Source organism: Suncus etruscus, chromosome 12 (genome assembly GCF_024139225.1).
Source record: "Suncus etruscus isolate mSunEtr1 chromosome 12, mSunEtr1.pri.cur, whole genome shotgun sequence".
In the NCBI taxonomy this organism is placed as follows: Eukaryota; Metazoa; Chordata; class Mammalia; order Eulipotyphla; family Soricidae; genus Suncus; species Suncus etruscus.
The window spans coordinates 40,587,055-40,607,530 of NC_064859.1; the positions used below are offsets into that span (position 1 = coordinate 40,587,055).

The 20,476-nt window shown below is 37.4% G+C and overlaps 1 protein-coding gene across 1 annotated transcript in view; it reads right to left on the bottom strand.

Moving 5' to 3' along the window:
- The window catches only part of VWA3B (von Willebrand factor A domain containing 3B), a 240,712-nt gene that overhangs the window by 69,507 nt on the left and 150,729 nt on the right, over positions 1-20,476 (bottom strand). Inside the window, exons 17-19 of the mRNA XM_049784589.1 lie at positions 17,051-17,167; positions 15,847-15,931; positions 15,457-15,604 (exon numbers count right to left, since the gene is read on the bottom strand). Of these exons, the coding sequence (XP_049640546.1) occupies positions 15,457-15,604; positions 15,847-15,931; positions 17,051-17,167 (350 nt within the window). The remainder of the gene's footprint in view (positions 1-15,456; positions 15,605-15,846; positions 15,932-17,050; positions 17,168-20,476) is intronic.

The window sequence follows — 20,476 nt, forward strand, 5'->3', positions numbered from 1 at the left end:
AATACCACTTATTGTATTTATTATGAAGTTTTGTTTTTTTTTTTGGTTTTTGGGCCACACCTGGCAGTGCTCAGGGGTTACTCCTGGCTGTCTGCTCAGAAATAGCTCCTGACAGGCACAGGGACCATATGGGACACCGGGATTTGAACCAACCACCTTTGGTCCTGTATCAGCTGCTTGCAAGGCAAACACCGCTGTGCTATCTCTCCGGACCCATGTATTATATTTTTATTATTTAATATTTATTCAATAATAAAATGATTTATTATATAATTTTATAATCAATAATATTATTATAAATAACTTTTCTGAAAATAGTTTATTGGCTCTTATGATGCAAATCAAACATAATAAACTTATGAGGAGTCCTTAAAATATTTGATAATTAAAAAAAGCCTCAAAGTTTTATCTTCTGCAATTCTCCTTCTTGAGAAGTTTTACTTAGCTGATACTAAAAATCACACTCTGTGTGAAGAATTTATCCTGAGAGAAGAAAAAGGTGAGAAAAAGCCTTTAAGCCATAACTGCACTTAAGGATAATCTTAAAAAATAATAATAGTTTAATAACATTCATAAAGGCATATGCTATAAAGCGTTTAATCTTGTTATTGAAGGGGTAGTTGTTAAGAATATGAATATGAACAAGATCTTAAGTGATATATTTAGTTTACAAAAGAAAAGCTATTCTCAAATGAATAAAAAATTAAAGCCATTTTCACATAGCTGAATGCAGTTACTTTTTTAATGTTACTATTCTCAAGTGTTAGCAAATATACTGGAAAATAAATGGTAGTAATTCATATCACTAGGTATTAGTAAGCCATTAAAATGCATCCAAAAATGCTCTTTATAAAGAAATAACATGCTGATCGAAGCAGGATACAGAAGAGAACACCTCACATTCAAATGTGACTACCTGATAACATCTGAGCTATGCTGAGAAGCAATCATTTTGATTAAGAAACACAACATTTTGAAAATTAGGAAATGCTGTAAAACTTGAATTTATGACCTTGATATCAGACCTGATACCATAAGGTATATAGAACAACACGTAGGTAAAACACTCCATGACATTGAGACTAAAGGCATCTTCAGGGAGGAAACTGCACTTTCCAAACAAGTGGAAGCAGAGATAAACAGATCGGAATACATTAAGCTGAGAAGCTTCTGCACCTCAAAGGAAATAGTGCCCAGAATACAAGAGCCACCCACTGAGTGGGAGAAATTGTTCACCCAATACCCATCAGATAAGGGGCTAATATCCAAAATATACAGGGCACCGATAGAACTTTACAAGAAAAAAAACTTCTAATCCCATCAAAAAAAGGGGAGAAGAAATAGACACTTTGATAGAAAAGAAATACAAATGGCCAAAAGGCAAATGAAAAAATGCTCCTCATCACTAATCATCAGGGAGATGCAAATCAAAACAACCATGAGATGAGATACCATCTCACACCACAGAGATTGGCACACATCACAAAGAATGAGAACAATCAGTGCTGGTGGGGATGTGGAGAGAAAAGAAACTCTTATCCACTGCTGGTGGGAATGCCGTCTAGTCCAACCTCTATGGAAAGCGATATGGAGATTCCTCCAAAAATTGGAAATTGAGCTTCTATTCGACCCAGCTATTCCACTCCTAGGGATATACCCTAGGAACACAAGAATACAATACAAAAACCCCTTCCTCACACCTATATTTATTGCAGCACTATTCACAATAGCCAGACTCTGGAAACAACCAAGATGCCCTTCAACAGATGAATGGTTAAAGAAACTGTGGTATATATACACAATGGAATATTATGCAGCCGTCAGGAGAGATGAAGTCATGAAATTTTCCTATACATGGATGTACATGGAATCTATCATGCTGAGTGAAATAAGTCATAAGAAGTGAAAATGGAAGTCATCACTACCCTACCCCCACCAACCCTGGCGGATTTCCCGCCCTTAAGGAGGTCATCACTACCCTGCCCCCACCAATAACTCTATTACCTTGGCAGATGTCCCACCCTTAAGGAAGTCGTCACTACTCCTTCCTTCCCCCTCCCCCTTCTTATGGTATATAAGAACAAACGTAGAACGCCACGTGGTCCTTTGCCTCTGTTCGGTTCTGAACAAGCACTGAACCCTGGCCAGCCAGAATAAAGAACCCCACTTGAACTTTTGCCTGAGTAACCATCTCATCATTTCTCTGCTTTGGAGCAGTATCTGGACTGCCAAACCTTTCAGGAGAGAGAGACGCAGAATAGTCTCACTCATCTATGGGTTTTAAGAAAAACAAGTCATTTTTGCAGCAATCCTCAGAGACAATGAGAGGAGGGCTGGAACTTCCAGCTCACTTCAAGAAGCTCACCACAAAGAGTGGTGAGTGTAGTTATAGAAATAACTACACTGAGAACTATCATAACCATGTGAATGAATGAGAGAACTGGAAGCCTATCTAGAGTACAGGTGGGGCTGGGGTGGGATGGAGGGAGATTTGGGACATTGGTGGTGGGAATGTTGCACTGGTGAAGGGGGTGTTCTTTACATGACTGAAACCTAATCACAGTCATACTTGTAATCCAAATGTTTAAATGAAGATATTAATAAAAAGAAAGAAACACAACATTTTGAAAATTAGGAAATGCTGTAAAATGCTGTAAAACTTGAATTTATGATTATTGTTTAGTCCTGACTGAATTTACCTGTGCTTGCTTTTTAAAAAATAAATTAAATAAGTTGCGGGCCAGGCAATAGCGCAGCGGTAGGGCATTTTGTCTTACACATGACCAATCCAGGATGGACCTCGGTTCAATCCCCGACATTCCATATGGTCCATCAGGCCAGGGGGTGATTTCTGAGCGTATAGCCAGAAGCAACTCCTGAGCATCACCAGGTGTGAGCCAAAAGCCAAAAATATAAAAATTTAAAAAATTAAATACATTGTAATAATTATCCCAGAACTTGTTGCCAAATTGGTCAAGGAGAAGTCTATTTGATTTGCACAAAAAAAAGGGTGTACATACTATATGAATAACTGAATTTAAAGATAGGCTATTACACATCTTGCAGTGGCCAAGTGCTAATCTTTCTGTTTTGTATTTTGGGGGACACATCTAGTGGATATAAAGAATTAAAATAAAGGAATGTTACCAGCAAATTTGTACTGGCAAATTCATATGTAAATGTTCTAAAATATAACTAGGAAAATCATCAGAAATACTGCCAAATATATTAATATATAGGTCTTATATCTATATTATGTCATGGAATACATTTATTAAATTGATTCTGAAGAATAACTGATATTTAGAAGATCTCAAAATAATTATAAATAAAAAATAAGGGTAAATCATAAAGAAAAACTCAAGATAGCTTATTAATACATAAATTATGAAGACATAGCACTCTCTTCCTCCATTTTCTCTTTTATCAAAATATTCATAGCTTTTATTTGAGGAATGTTACTGCTAAATATCCAAAAAAAGTTAACAATACTGAAAACGAGATCTGAATTTCAACAACCAAACTTATGAGCCTATCAAAGTGGCAGGCTGGGGAGGAGGGAGAGAAGTGGCAGAGGACACAGAACCTGGGAATTCTAGTGGAGGGAAGAGGACAATGGTTGTGGGATTGGTGTTTTAACACAGTATGTCTAAAATCCAACTATGACTGACTTTGTAAATCATGGTACTTTAATCAATTTTTTAAAAAACAATAATACATCACTTTACACCAGTGAGACAAGCACACATGGAAAAAGAGCAAAATCAATGGTGCTGACATGAATAAGGGGGAAATTTTTTTTCCCATTGTTTATCTTTTTCTTATTCCTTTATAGGATGAATGTGTGTGCAATTGTGTCTGTTTACTGGACACTGATTAATGCGCATCATGGAATATATGCATCCATATAAAGAAAATATGTTTAAAGTATCACTACTATTTGTGGGAATGTTGGATGGTCTTTCTTTGGAAAACAATATGGACATGTTAGGTGGATATCTCTAAGGGGCATCATGATGAATGAAATCTGTCAGAAGAAGAGGGACATGCACAGAATGGTTTCTCTCATATAGAAAGAAACACAGTAAGGAAGAAACAAAAGACCAAAGGCAACAGACTCTGAGAACTGATTTATAGATCTGAGCTACCAAGGTAGGGGGAAGGGAGAGAGGAAACACCAAGACAATGGTGGAGGGAAGTGGACACTCTGGTGGAGGGTGTGTACTGAAATGCTGCATGCTTAAAACCCTGTCACAAACAGTACTGGAAATCACAGTGCTTCGAAAACAAAAAGTACTACAACAAAACTAAGAAGTACATAAGCAACCTCCCAAATTTCCAAAAATCTCACAACTCCTTTACACCACCAGTGTATTTGTATCCCTTTGACTGCAACTCCCCATTTCTTCCCATCTATTTTCTCTTCCCTCATCAATTTCTCTTTCTCTGTCCTTTTTCCTCCTTATACTCTGGGGCCAAGGGTGATTTTATTATCCACCCCACCCCACCTCCCCGCTTTAAAACGTTGCATTCCCTTGTCCAGTTATTCAAGATATCACAAAGAAGTGAGAACACCTGTGTTTGTTGTTCTTTTTCTGGCTTGCTTCATTTAATATGATGCCTTCCAATGTGGCTGGAGTGATAGTGCAGCAGGTAAGGCACTTGCCTTACATGCAGCTGACCTGGTTTTTTTGTACTTGGTGCTTTTGAAGTATTGTAAAAATATCAGCACAGACCTGAAGGTAAATGTGTATTTCTCTGCTTAGCATGCTGGCTGTCTTCAAAGATAGTAAGAACAATAACTATCATGATGATAGAAATGTAGTATATAGTTTCATTTAGCCGGCAAAGCACACTTTTGTCTGTTATAAATTAACATTCTTTCTGACTGGAAGAGACCTCTAGCTATAAATAGAAAAGCAGAAAAACAATTTTCTAAAAATACATCCCACTTAATGGGATATATTTTTTATATTTAGACCTAGGAGTTTTTTAAATTGACAAAAAAAAAAAATTGAAGAGGATTGGGCTGGGGCCGGAGAGATAGCATGGAAGTAGAGTGTTTACCTTGCATGCAGAAGGATGGTGGTTAGAATCCCGGCATCCCATATGGTCCCCCCCAGCCTGCCAGGGGCGATTTCTGAGTGTTGAACCAGGAGTAACCCCTGAGCGCTGTCGGGTGTGACCCAAAAACAAAAACAAAAATAAAAGAGGATTGGGCTAAAAAGGAAATATGTTTGAATCTTGACTCACTTCATGGAAAAGTTTAATTCTTCTCTGCTCAGACACATTCATGTTGTTTGCAGAGAATTATAATAGTATTTTCTATTGTCTCCTGCACTTTGATCCATTCATTAAGTATGTTCAGGCCTTGTCTTCTGAGCAGAATGCTCTTAGACTTTTCATTGTTTCCTAAAACAGTACCTATTCTGTCACCATAAAAATGAAATATTGAACAACAGCACTGCCTTTGCAACTGTTAACATGCCCTTAGAAATACTAACTTACTCTTTTATTTTCTTTTTAGTTTCTATTAGACTTAATCCTGACTTCTTAAACTGACACAATGACATCATATACAGTCCATAACCAAATGTGAGAAAAAATTGAGTTTATTTTAAGGAGCTGATGAGATAGTATAGAGGTGACAGTGCATGCTTTGCATGCAACTAATCCTGGATTTATCCCTAGAACCACATGGTCCTAGGATTTTCTAGCTGCAGCCCTGATGGCCCCTAACCACTACTGTGGTGACCACAATTTCTGGAACAACAGGACTGAGCAACACCATGTCCTGAGGCATTGCAGTGTTCAGTTTCTTCCTATCACTTATGAAGGAAATCAAGTTTAATGGTAAGTTGATATATGACTAGATTGAATTCATTTGGGGGTATAAATACAATCTGCCAGTCACAAAGTTATATCCAGCACCAGGAGCTTAAGGCATAAAATAAATTATTTTGCACAAAAGTGAAATGAGGGCAGATATCTGAAAATAACTGTAACACATATGACACAGTCTTGGAATAATGTGTTAAACATGTTTCTTTACAGGGATATATTTAATTTAATGGTGTGTTTAGTTATTGATTATTTAATTCAATGATATGTATAGTTAGTATTTAGTATACAGGCATTCTTATACACATATCTTATAAAGATGTAAAAAAATGAGTAACACAACAGAGAAAGATCCACGGATGGAGAAATAAACAAAAAATAAATTAAAAATTAAAATTAAAATTAATTGAAAATCCAGGATTGGGGAGAAAAGGAAAAAGCCAAAGGTAAAACCGCAAGCTTATATATTTTTTTCTGGTAACCAAATATACGCATTTAGAAAATATGTAAATTAGAAATAGTCAAATCCTCTGAATCATCAAATGTGTAATGTTAAAAATACTAACAGTGATATCAGAGTTAGGATGAAAACGGAACTTTTATATGTTGTTTTGAGACCACACACATTCTCTATAGTGAGAGTCATCCATGGTGTCAGACAACAGTATGTGTCTTGCATATCACCAAAAAAACAAAAACAAAAAACAAACCCACCAAAGAAACACTCACCAATTCATCTGCCTCTTCCAGATACACACCCAAATGCTTAGGTATCCAAATTTAACAAATAACAACTTATAGCCAATCTTATCTTCTCCTTTTCCTCCACTACTCCCATGATCTGGATTATTTTGTAGAAAATCTCAAATAGAGTATAGTTCCTTTACAAATATTTCTGTGAGATAAGTTCTTTTAAAGACATTATTTCATGCAAAGAGTATAAAGCCCAATGAGTTCTATTTGAATTCTAAAGTTGCTGTTATATTTTCCATGAAGCACTGGTTTCAATTTTCATAAGCTTCAGCTGTTTTTTGCAAATGAATCATTAAAATGTTATTGAATATTTTATAAGAGTTTTTATCATAAAGAATTCTTTATCATTTTCCCATTTTTTAAATTTAGAAACATAAATTAGGTTGCATGATACATTATTTTTTATGAAGAACATTTCAGAACTTGTTCCCAATGTTTCAAGAATGGACAGGTGACCCAGTTAGATCAATTACTAAATTCAGAACTCCTGAATAATCAGAGAGGAAAATTAAAAGCTTTGATCTGCCACAAATGAAAACCTGCTTGTAAAGTGGTTTTCAAGAAAGCAATGGTTTTCCCTTTACATCTGACTTGTTGGCTTTATATTTTTTAAGGGTTCTGACCCATTCCATCTGGGTCAGCTTCTCAACTGTAACTCATGGATCAATCCTCAGCATCTGTCTATGTGTGAGCATGTGTATGTGTTGGCCACCTCAATGTCTGTCTAATGTTCATCTGTAATATACATAGTCTGTCTATGTTGTATATTGTCCTTCTCCTTGTTAAATGTAACCCCTCCCCCCCAGTTACGACTTTACAAATTCTTTCCTAAACAATATGGAGATTCCTCATAAAACTGGAAATTGAGCTCCCATATGATCCAGCTATACTACTCCTAGGGATATACCCCAGGAACAACAACAACAACAACAAAAAAAACACAATACAAAAATGCTTTACTCACACCTATATTCATTTCAGTGCTATTTACAATAGCCAAACTCTAGAAACAACCAAGATACCCTTCAACAGATTAATGGCTAGAGAAACTATGGTACATGTACACAATGAAATATTATGCAGCCATCAGAAGAGATGAAGTCATGAAATTCTACTATACATTAAATCTATTTTGCTGAGTGAAATGAGTCAGAGGGAGAGATAGACACATAATAGTTTCACTCATCTATGGGTTTTAAGAAAAAAGATATTCTGCCAATCCATGAGCAGGGTATATGCTTCCATTTCCGCGTGTCCTCTTATTTCTTGGAGCAGAGTTTTATAGTTTTCCTTGTATAGGTCCTTCACATTTTTAGTCAAGTTGATTCCAAGATATTTGAGTTTGTGTGACACTATAGTGAATGGAGTTGTTTTCTTAATGTCCATTTCTTCCTTATTAGTATTGGTGTATAGGAAGGCCATTGATTTTTGTGTGTTAATTTTGTAGCCTGCCACCTTGCTATATGAGTCTATTGTTTCTAGAAGCTTTTTGATAGAGTCTTTGGGGTTTTCTAAGTAGAGTATCATGTCATCTGCAAACAGTGAGAGCTTGACTTCTTCCTTTCCTATCTAGATTCCCTTGATATCCTTTTCTTGCCTAATCGCTATAGCGAGTACTTCCAGTGCTATGTTGAATAGGAGTGGTGAGAGAGGACAGCCTTGTCTTGTGCCAGAATTTAGAGGAAAGGCTTTCAGTTTTTCTCCATTGAGGACAATATTTGCCTCTGGCTTGTGGTAGATGGCCTTAACTATATTGAGAAAGGTTCCCTCCATTCCCATCTTGCTGAGAGTTTTGATCAAGAATGGGTGTTGGACCTTGTCAAATGCTTTCTCTGCGTCGATTGATATGATCATGTGATTTTTATTTTTCTTGCTGTTGATGTTGTGTATTATGTTGATAGATTTATGGATGTTAAACCAGCCTTGCATTCCTGGAATGAAACCTACTTGATCGTAGTGGATGATCTTCTTAATGAGGCATTAAGAAGATATATATGAGCATATACCCTGCTCATGGATTGGCAGGATTAACATCATTAAAATGGCAATACTCCCCAAAGCACTGTACAGATTTAATGCGATCCCCCTAAAGATACCCATGACATTCTTCAAAGAAGTGACCAGGCACTTTTGAAATTTATTTGGAACAATAAACACCCTCGAATAGCTAAAGCAATCATTGGGAAAAAGAATATGGGAGGAATTACTTTCCCCAACTTTAAACTTTACTACAAAGCAATAGTTATCAAAACAGCATGGTATTGGAATAAAGACAGGCCCTCAGATCAGTGGAATAAGCTTGAATACTCAGAGAATGTTCCCCAGACATACAATCATCTAATTTTTGATAAAGGAGCAAAAAATCCTAAATGGAACAAAGAAAGCCTCTTCAACAAGTGGTGTTGGCAAAACTGGGTAGCCACTTGCAAAAAATTGAACTTAGACCCCCAGCTAACATCATGTACGAAGGTAAAATCCAAATGGATTAAAGACCTCGATATCAGCCCCAAAACCATAAGATATATAGAACAATACGTAGGTAAAACACTCCAGGACATTGAGGCTAAAGGCATCTTCAAGGAAGAAACTGCACTCTCCAAGCAAGTGAAAGCAGAAATTAACAGATGGGAATATATTAAGCTGAGAAGCTTCTGCACCTCAAAGGAAATAGTGCCCAAGATACAAGAGCCACCCACTGAGTGGGAGAAACTATTCACCCAATACCCATCAGATAAGGGGCTAATCTCCAAAATATACAAGGCACTGACAGAACTTTACAAGAAAAAAACATCTAATCCCATCAAAAAATGGGGAGAAGAAATGAACAGACACTTTGACAAAGAAGAAATACAGATGGCCAAAAGACACATGAAAAAGTGCTCCACATCACTAATCATCAGGGAGATGCAAATCAAAACAACGATGAGATACCACCTCACACCACAGAGAATGGCACACATCACAAAGAATGAGAATAAACAGTGTTGGCGGGGATGTGGGGAGAAAGGAACTCTTATGCACTGCTGGTGGGAATGCCGTCTAGTTCAACCTTTATGGAAAGCGATATGGAGATTCCTCCAAAAACTGGAAATCGAGCTCCCATACGATCCAGCTATACCACTCCTAGGAATATACCCTAAGAACACAAAAATACAATACAAAAACCCCTTCCTTACACCTATATTCATTGCAGCACTATTTACCATAGCAAGACTCTGGAAACAACCAAGATGCCCTTCAACAGACGAATGGCTAAAGAAACTGTGGTACATATACACAATGGAATATTATGCAGCTGTCAGGAGAGATGAAGTCATGAAATTTTCCTATACATGGATGTACACAGAATCTATTATGCTGAGTGAAATAAGTCAGAGAGAGAGAGAAAAACGCAGAATGGTCTCACACATTTATGGGTTTTAAGAAAAATGAAAGACATTCTTGCAATAATAACTTTCAGACACAAAAGAGAAAAGAGATGGAAGTTCCAGCTCACCTCAGGAAGCTCATCACAAAGAGTGATGAGTTTAGTTGGATAAATAACTACATTTTGAACTGTCCTAATAATGAGAATGTATGAGGGAAATTGAGAACCTGTTTAGAGTACAGGCGGGGGTCGGGTGGGGAGGAGGGAGACTTGGGACATTGGTGATGGGAATGTTGCACTGGTGATGGGTGGTGTTAAAAAAAAAAAAGAAAAAGTATAAAAGATGCACTACAATTTAGGATTAACTGGAAAAAAAAATATAGAAAGAAAAAAGATATTGTTGCAATAATGCCCAGAGACAATAGAGAGGAGGGCCGGAAGGACTGGCTCACAATCTGAAGCTCACCAAAAAGAGTGGTGAGTACAATTAGAAATAACTGCACTGACAACTACCATAACAATGTCAATGAGTGAGAGAAGTAGAGAGCCTGTTTCTAAATACAGGCTGTGGGGGGAGAGATGGAAAATGGGGGGCACTGGTGGTGAGAATGTTACACTAAGGGGCACTCTATATAACTGATACCGAACTACAATGACTTCCGTAATCAAGGTGCTTAAATAAAAATATTATTTAAAATTTCTTTTCTAGACCTTCACTTTCTCAATCCTAACCTGTTATTTCTCTTCATTTAACCCCTTTTACCCTCAGTTAGGAACTGGAAGATTCCTCTCACCCCAACCAGCTGGCAACCAGCTCCCAAAGTGAAAAGTCAGATTCCCAGCCCACTTGCCTTAACTCAAGAAGAAGCTGCTACCCACTGCCATTGCTGATTTGCTCCAGTCAGTCCCGTTTCTCCCATCTCCCTTCGCTGTGAACTGTTGTTCACTACCAACAGGTTTTTTTTTTTTTTGAGAAAACCTCAGCTTGAGGACATTTCTTGATATGTGACTGCTGAAAGCCATTTTTCAGACTCACATGACCATATTGCAGGCTGAAGCTGTGCTCCAGATTTTACAATTCCCCCCAGACTATTAAAAAAAGAACTTAACAGGGATATGTATATCTCCTTTGTATGTTTCATTAGATGTATTTTCTTAATAGTACCATTCTTATTGTTTATTTCCTTATGTAGAGGCAGTTTTCCCCATTCCCTTTTTGGATTTGTTTAGTAGGAAATTATACTAGATAAGTTTTCCTTGGGTTCCAAGTTCATGTTAGATCCAGGTTATTGGGATTATTCAGCTTATTATTTTTATTCCCATATGCACCAGCAATACCATGTGACATTGTTCCTTTTTCCATAGGCACATTAAAATGTGGAAATCTTGTGTGTGGAAACAAAGTTCTTAATCTAATAAAGATAGGAACACATAAATTTTATATTGCAGTGGGGCCTTTCACTCTGAACATTTGTCATAGTGACTTGGCTTAGGCTTCAGAAGATCAGACATTGATCATTTACCCCTGAATCTTGGACCCATCTATGAAACCAGCATGATTTTCTGCATCAGCACCAGGAATTGGACCTCTACCAAGGAAGGCTCTAATGCTTCCCTGGCACTGACTTGCTACAGAGTGGATTCATATGACATCCTGATGACTTGGTAACAGCAACAACTTGTTTTCAGGGCAGGGTTCCCTGCACTGCCACCTAATGGTAAGATGAAACCAGAAGACACTCGATGTCACTCTGACTTTGACATAGGATTTGTACAAAAAGTTGGATCTCTAACTACAGAAACCTGACTGCGACAACCATGAGTGAGAAGAACTTTTACTGGGACCACAAAGAAAGACTTGGGGTTAGACAACTTTGTATTCCCAGAGCCAAATAGTTGGTCTTATGGCAGGATGCTTCATGGGTAGGGTCTCCTTGTTTTTAAGCCAAAGTTTTTCCTTTCTATTTTCTCCATCTTTTGCTGTGCCTATGCAAAAAACAAAACAAAACAAAACAAATACAAAAAAACTGCCACACACACAAACCCTTTTTTTTTATCATTTATGTATTTTTATTTGTTATCTTTTAAATAGGGGCTCCCATTTTTTCATAGAATCTTGGGACACGTATTACTTTGTTTTACCAAATATTTATGCTTTTTTTTTTATAAAACTAAGAAGAAAGGAAAAAAATAAACGTCTGGGGGTCAGATGCCAAGTGGTCTCAGATGCATTGGTTGGGAAAAAAATAAGGACAGAACTAAATATTCACGCCAAAGTCAATGACAATAGAATCAAGAGACCTAAACTTTAACAATCTAAACATAAAGGGGCCTGTTATACTGGCAGGCCAGGGGTCAAAGGGTGGTGTTATATAGGATGCACTCTGGGTTTATTAGTGGAGGGAAGTTGACACTGGTGATGGGAATGGCCCTGACTCACTGTATGTCTAAAATTCAGCTATGAATGACTCTGTAGATCACAATGTTTTCAATAAAATAAAATGTAAAAATAAAAAGAAATGGTTTTCCAAAAAGTGGTTATAACAAAGAAATAGAATAAAATAGATCTGGTGGCATGGCTAGTTTCTCAGATCAATATATAGGATATTTTTCCTATTGCTCAAGCCAATACACTGAGTTGAGTGTTCTAGCATATACCATCAAAAATATTAACAAATAATGTAGAACTTACTAATTTAAATAAAAGTAAATTTAAGAATATTGAGAATGATTTGAACACACAACATAAGTGTTTTCACATCCATTCACTGTCAATAAAGAGGCTAAAAGGAGAAGCAAAACAAGTGCAAAATATCTGCTCCTGAAAAATAAAATTAATTTTAAGGAAAGGTAAATTTTTTTGTGAAATATATTTACATCTAAACTTTTCTCTTAAGGGTATTATTAGTATTCTTCTAGGAGACTAATTTCTTTATCTTTCCAATAAAACAGACAGAAGTTAAATCTGCTTGCTTTTGTTTTTCTGAGCCATCCCAGCCACTCAAACTGGATTTCCCTTTTTCTTCCAGTGTTCTTTGCTTTAACTAAACTATTTAGTGACAAATTTTGAAGCATATATATGAGCTCCTCAGTTTTTCCATGACATAGGAAGTATAATTGTTTTTAATAAACTTACTTTTTTATCCTTGTGTATGATGCTTATTTGATTGCTATCTATAATATCTAAAGAACCAAGAAGTGTATAATGGATTATTTTATTTATTTATTATAATTATCTTTATTTAAACACCGTGATTACAAACATGATTATAGTTGTATGATTACAGTCATGTAAAGAACAACCCCCTTCACCAGTGCAACATTCCCACCACCACTTTCCCAGATCTCCCTCCTCCCCACCCCCCCACACCTGTACTCGAGACAGGCTTTCTACTTCCCTCATTCATTCACATTGTTATGATAGTTTTCAGTGTAGTCATCTCTCCAACTGCACTCATCACTCTATGTGATGAGCTGGATTATTTATTTTAAACACCAAATAAAAAGACTAGAAATATAGTGCAGGAGATAAGGCATTTTTGCCTTGCATATGGATTACCCCCAATGGAGCTCTGCATAACATGTCCCCCAGATACTTCCAGGGGTCACTCCTGAGCACAAAGCCAAAAACAGCGCCTTGGCCTAGTTCAGAAACTTCCAAAATAAAATAAATGAATGAAAGAATTTAAAAAGAATAAACCATAATACTATTTTTCTAAATTTTATTACAACATAGTGATTTAGAAGAGCAATGTAGTCTTCAAGGTTATCACCTCTATTAGGATCTGAAGCATGTGACCAGCCAGAACACTGAAGCAGGCAACTGTGACCCACGGACTTATATTATAGGACCTACTCATCGAACATGTTTAAGCATACAACATGGTGATTTACCAAGTTGTTTATGATACAGTCATTTCAGGCATTAAATATCCAAAGGCAATCCCATGGCTAGTGTGACCTTCCCTTCACTAGTGTCCCTAATTTCCCACTCACTGCCATAGCCTACCTCCATGTAAACACAAATTTACCTCACATTGCTTCTTACTACATAAAGGCAAATAGAATTATCAAAACTTAAATAAACACAGTCCATTTGAAATAATTATTTTATCTCACATGGTGTTACTAAAGTCAATGTCTAAGGATTTACTGGCTATGATTAGTGCTGGTTGAGCCTTCTGTGTTACTGTTTAGGCTCACTGAGGTTGGTAGATTTCTATGTAACTTTCCTCTCATATTTCCTGTGATACTACTGTGCTCACACTACATTAAGATATTGAGGTGTCATGTAGCGGCATGCAGCTGCATGATTTGCTGGCTTGAAAGTTTGATAGGGTAAGTATTGGAACTGGGTGCCTTCTATAGGAGGTGGTGTTGAATTGCAGGCATTCATAGAGAAAGAGGAATCTTCCCCTGGGATGGAGAGATGGTGAAGCCGGAGGGCATTTGCCTTGCACTGCTTAACCTAGGACAGATCGCTGTTTGATCCCCTGGCATCCCATATGGTCCCCCAAGCCAGGAGCGATTCTGAGAGCATAGGTCAGTGATGCAAAGTGTTGTTAGGTGTGGTCCAAAAAAAAAAAAAAAAGAAAATAAAAGAAAAAGAAGGGAATTTTCACACACTGTATTTCCCTTCTGCGAGTGCCACAGAGGTATTAGCCCAGACTTGGTTATCTGGGAAGAACTGGCAGTCATTTAATTTTTTTTTTTTTTTTGAGCTTGGTGGAGGAGTTGGACCATTTTTTCGCCAAGAAGATGGAGGCAGTAGGTAGGAGTTACTGGGTTTTCCAGTGGTGTGGTAGGTAATGGGGAACTTATGGGCCCAGTCTCCTTCCAAAAGGGAAGTCCTAGTGTTTTCAACCCTGTCGTCCTATCTCATCAGAGAAGATTTAGCTGCTCATACTATTTGATTTCAGTAGCAGAGCTGAGCTGTTCTGTCAGGGCCAGGAGTGTAGTTTGCCATAGTTCATACAGAAAGTGCAATCTGCCTCCTCCCTTTTCTGAGTGCTAAGTCTTCTGTTTTCATTTGCCTTTTCCACATTTACCCTCCCAAATGCTCCCAACTGGATGTTATCTCTCCTCTTTACACTCACTCAGACATTTTTCCTGTTGAGACTTTATGATGGGAAAGAAAATGGATTAAGTAATTTAAGCTAAGGGAAAATGTAACTAACCTCTCACAACTTATCTTTGTTCTTGGATATTGGTTGATGTGTTCACCCAGAAAACAAGATCTTCAGACAATTCTACAGTTCCACATGACCATTGACTAGTCACAAGCTAACAGTCCAACAGACCAGTTTCTCAGCCTAGAAACAAAAATGCTTAAAAAATCTTTTTCCTTTTTAATTGCTGTTATAAAAAATTTTCCCAATGATTGAAATAAATCTTTGCTACAATTGTACAGGAAATAGAAGTTGACTATTTTTGTTGAGAACAGGATATTTTATATATATATATATCAAGCACGGCTAAGAAAAAAGTCAGTTTACCTCATAAAAGACTTTGGAAACAACACTCTTATCCAGAATGGGAACATAGGAGGAGCAGTGAGGCACTGAGAAGACATCTTTAATGGTGAGTTTCTTGGCAGCTAAGCCATGGATATTGAGCCAGGCTGCTGTAGACATACCTGAAGAACTAAGAACACAAGATTCTGACCTTTAAATATTGATAAAAGGGCTGGAGTAATAGTACAGAGGGCAGGACATTTCCCTTGCATTCAGCAGAACCAACTTCAATCAATACCCAGCACCATAGGGCTTGACCACCCAAGCCCTGCCAGGAATGATCACATGAGTGATCCCAAGAATGCCAGGTGTGGCCCAACAAACAATCAGAAAGATAAGCAATAACCATCCCAGCAAATTTAAAGCACTCACATTAGGTTATGATTTTGATTCCTTTCTTCAGTCACTGTTTTTAAGTTGTCATCTGAACATTCATTTGTCAGATGAATGCTCATTTCTGTAGAAGAGAAAATAACAGAATATAATTTCCTCATATGTGTAGTTTATATCAAAATGCAAATGGGTGAGTACTAGTCAGTGGGACATATTTGGGTGGGGGGATTGGGCCACAACCGGTGACAGTCAGGGGTTACTCCTGGCTATGCGCTTAGAAGTTGTTCCTAACTTAGGGGACTATGTGGGATGTGAGGGGATCAAATCGCAGTCCATCCTAGGCTAGTGTGGGCAAGGCAGATGCCTTGCCACTTGCACTACCACTACAGCCCCAGTGGGACATATTTTACAAAACACTAATCTGCCACATTGGGTTTCTCAGGCAAGAGTAATTTATAATTGACACTAAAGACCAATAGGTAATCATGGTTCTATCATTGTTGTGCTATACCTTGCCCCACGTATACAGAGATCACATTATATAGAAAATGAAATACAATAATTTTCCAGAAAGCATAAGAAATACTTATAACAAATGTCATCTTCATGTACTTACATCATTCAGGGAATTGGGTGCATATCCTTGTGTATGATGATTATTTGATTGCTTATCTATAATTTCTAAAGAACCAAGAAGTGTATGTATGTGTTTTTAGGTGAGTTCATCATTTATTCAAATCTTTTTGAAATGTAAGATAACTACTACAAAAATTAAATTTTTCAAAAATTATCATTTAATATCATCAGTATTAAAAAGTATTTTTCATCATATTTAACATGCAAAATACTAATAATATGATCTAGAGAAGGGCTCTCAGAATGGAGACACTGTGAATAAAGGGAAGAAAGTAATACAACTATGAAGTGCTAGATTTTTTTAAACTCAAACCATGGGGTGAAGAGAGTATTACTGTCATCATGATGCGTCTGTGAGCCAGGCATGTTTTCAACACCCAACACAATGCAAATCTTGCTCTGAGAAAATACTGGTCACTAAAGAGGGCAGACCTGATTTACAGGCGTTTTGGGGACAGGATTCAATCTGGACCCACTTAAGATGTTCCTTTCTCCCTTTTCCATCCCCTCCATCCTACATACTATCTATATTCAGCTCTTTCAGGAGAAGGTATACTGGGAAAGGAGGGTCAGCTCATGCTTCCTGGAAGAGCCCTTTTTGTCTTGCCTTTGTCACCTGAAGTACTCCAGTTGCTGGAACTGGAAAAGCTGTCATTCCTTGCACTGTCAGCTAAATTCTTGCGCATGGACAGCTGGCTTCTGAGCATGCTAGTTTTGGTTGATTCTGTTGGTATTATAGAGAGAAGAGTTAAAGGAATTTGGAATGGAAAAAGACTCTTCATTAAATACAACTATATCTTTAGAGTATCACAAAGAGAATATAGCTTTCCCAACCCCAGAAAGAGAGACTGAACATTGATAATGAGTTCTTTAACTGATTTGAAAGCTCCATATTTATTCTTGGAGATAAATATAGTTCTAAATTCGTTTAGGGTAGTGGCAAGATTTAAGTCCTTACAATTTTAGAACAGAGGTTACTTTTTTTTATTCCCTGAGACCTCTCTTGGCTCCTAATGTACTGACATTCACTCAGTCTTCTCCACCTGCAAGCCAGCAGAGGCAGATTGAATTACATCAGAATTTATATCTGACTTCTGTCATCAGCTGAAAATAAAACTGCTTTAAAAGGTGCACAAGACCAGAGTGTGTGGTGAAAATGTGCCCTAAATTCCACCTCCCACAAAATATCTCAAAAGACAATGGGGTGGCATATATTTCCTTTATATGTTTAATACCTCCATAATACTACCTGTTAACCTGTCTATCACCAAATGTAAGGCAGTCTACTTTTTTCCCTTAATTATTTTTTATAAATTAATTAATTAAAGGGCTTAATGGGGTAGAGGGGTGGTGGTCTGGGATAAATTTGGGGAACATGGGTGCAGGTAGATAGCCACAAGACTTGGAATTTTTGCTGGAACATTCTAAAATCTAACTTGGCAATAACTTTCTCTTTTTTTGTTTTATTTAAACATCTTGATTACATACATGATTGTGTTTGGGTTTCAGTCATGTAAATAACGCCACCCATCACCAGTGCAACATTCCCATCACCCATGTCCCAAATATCCCTCCTCCCCACCCGACCCCCGCCTGTACTCTAAACATGCTCTGCATTTTCCTCATACATTCTCAATATTAGGACAGTTCAAAATGTAGTTATTTCTCTAACTAAACACATAACTCTTTGTGGTGAGCTTCCTGAGGTGAGCTGGAACTTCCAGTTCTTTACTCTTTTGTGTCTGAAATTTATTATTGCAAGAATGTCTTTCATTTTTCTTAAAACCCATAGATGAGTGAGACCATTCTGCGTTTTTCTTTCTCTCTCTGACTTATTTCACTCAGCATAATAGATTCTGTGTACATCCATGTATAGGAAAATTTCATGACTTCATCTCTCCTGAGAGCTGCATAATATTCCATTGTGTATATGTACCACAGTTTCTTTAGCCATTCGTCTGTTGAAGGGCATCTTGGTTGTTTCCAGAGTCTTGCTATGGTAAATAGTGCTGCAATGAATATAGGTGTAAGGAAGGGATTTTTGTATTGTATTTTTGTGTTCTTAGGGTATATTCCTAGGAGTGGTATAGCTGGATCGTATGGGAGCTCGATTTCCAGTTTTTGGAGGAATCTCCATATTGCTTTCCATAAAGGTTGAACTAGACGGCATTCCCACCAGCAGTGGATAAGGGTTCCTTTCTCCCCACATCCCCGCCAGCACTGTTTGTTCTCATTCTTTGTGATGTGTGCCATTCTCTGTGGTGTGAGGTGGTATCTCATTGTTGTTTTGATTTGCATCTCCCTGATGATTAGTGACGTGGAGCATTTTTTTTATGTGTCTTTTGGCCATTTGTATTTCTTCTTTGTCAAAGTGTCTGTTCAATTCTTCTCCCCATTTTTTGATGGGATTAGATGTTTTTTTCTTCTAAATTTCTGTCAGTGCCTTGTATATTTTAGAAATTAGCCCCTTATCTGATGGGTATTGGGTGAATAGTTTCTCCCACTCAGTGGTTGGCTTTTGTATCCTGGGCACTATTTCCTTTGAGGTGCAGAAGCTTCTCAACTTAATATATTCCCATCTGTTAATCTCTGCTTTCACTTGCTTGGAGAGTGCAGTTTCCTCCTTGAAGATGCCTGTAGTCTCAATGTCCTGGAGAGATTTGCCTATGTGTTGTTCTATATATCTTATGGTTTGGGGTCTGATATCGAGGTCTTTAATCCATTTGGATTTTACCTTCGTACATGATGTTAGCTGGGGGTATAAGTTTAATTTTTTGCAAGTGGCTAGCTAGTTGTGCCAACACCACTTGTTGAAGAGGCTTTCCTTGCTCCATTTAGGATTTCCTGCTCCTTTATCAAAAATTAGGTGGTTGTAAGTCTGGGGAACATTTTCTGAGTATTCAAGCCTATTCCACTGATCTGAGGGCCTGTCCTTATTCCAATACCATGCTGTTTTGATAACTATTGCTTTGTAGTAAAGTTTAAAGTTGGGGAAAGTAATTCCTCCCATATTCTTTTTCCCAATGATTGCTTTAGCTATTCTAGGATGTTTATTGTTCCAAACAAATTTCAAAAGTGCCTTATCCACTTCTTTGAAGAATGTCATGGGTATCTTTAGAGGGATAGCGTTGAATCTGTATAATGCCTTGGGGAGTATTGCCATTTTGATGATGTTAATCCTGCCAATCCATGAGCAGGGTATGTGTTTCCATTTCTGCGTGTCCTCTCTTATTTCTTGGAGCAGAGTCTTATAGTTTTCTTTGTATAGGTCCTTCACATTTTTAGTCAAGTTGATTCCAAGATATTTGAGTTTATGTGGCACTATTGTGAATGGGGTTGTTTTCTTAATGTCCATTTCTTCCTTATTACTGTTGGTGTATAGAAAGGCCATTGATTTTTGTGTGTTAATATTGTAGCCTGCCACATTGCTATATGAGTCTATTGTTTCTAGAAGCCTTTTGGTTGAGTCTTTAGGGTTTTCTAAGTAGAGCATCATGTCATCTGCAAACAGTGAGAGCTTGACTTCTTCCTTTCCTATCGGGATTCCCTTGATATCTTTTTCTTGCCTAATCACTATAGCAAGTACTTCCAGTGCTATGTTGAATAGGAGTGGTGAGAGAGGACAGCCTTGTCTTGTGCCAGAATTTAGAGGGAAGGCTTTTAGTTTTTCTCCATTGAGGATAATATTTGCCACTGGCTTGTGGTAGATGGCCTTAACTATATTGAGAAAGGTTCCTTCCATTCCCATCTTGCTGAGAGTTTTGATCAAGAATGGGTGTTGGACCTTATCAAATGCTTTCTCTGCATCTATTGATATGATCATGTGGTTTTTATTTTTCTTGTTGTTGATGTTGTGTATTATGTTGACAGACTTATGGATGTTAAACCATCCTTGCATTCCTGGGATGAAACCTACTTGATCGTAGTGGATGATCTTCTTAATGAGGTATTGAATCCTATTTGCCAGGATTTTGTTGAGGATCTTTGCATCTGCATTCATCAGCAATATTGGTCTGTAATTTTCTTTTTTCGT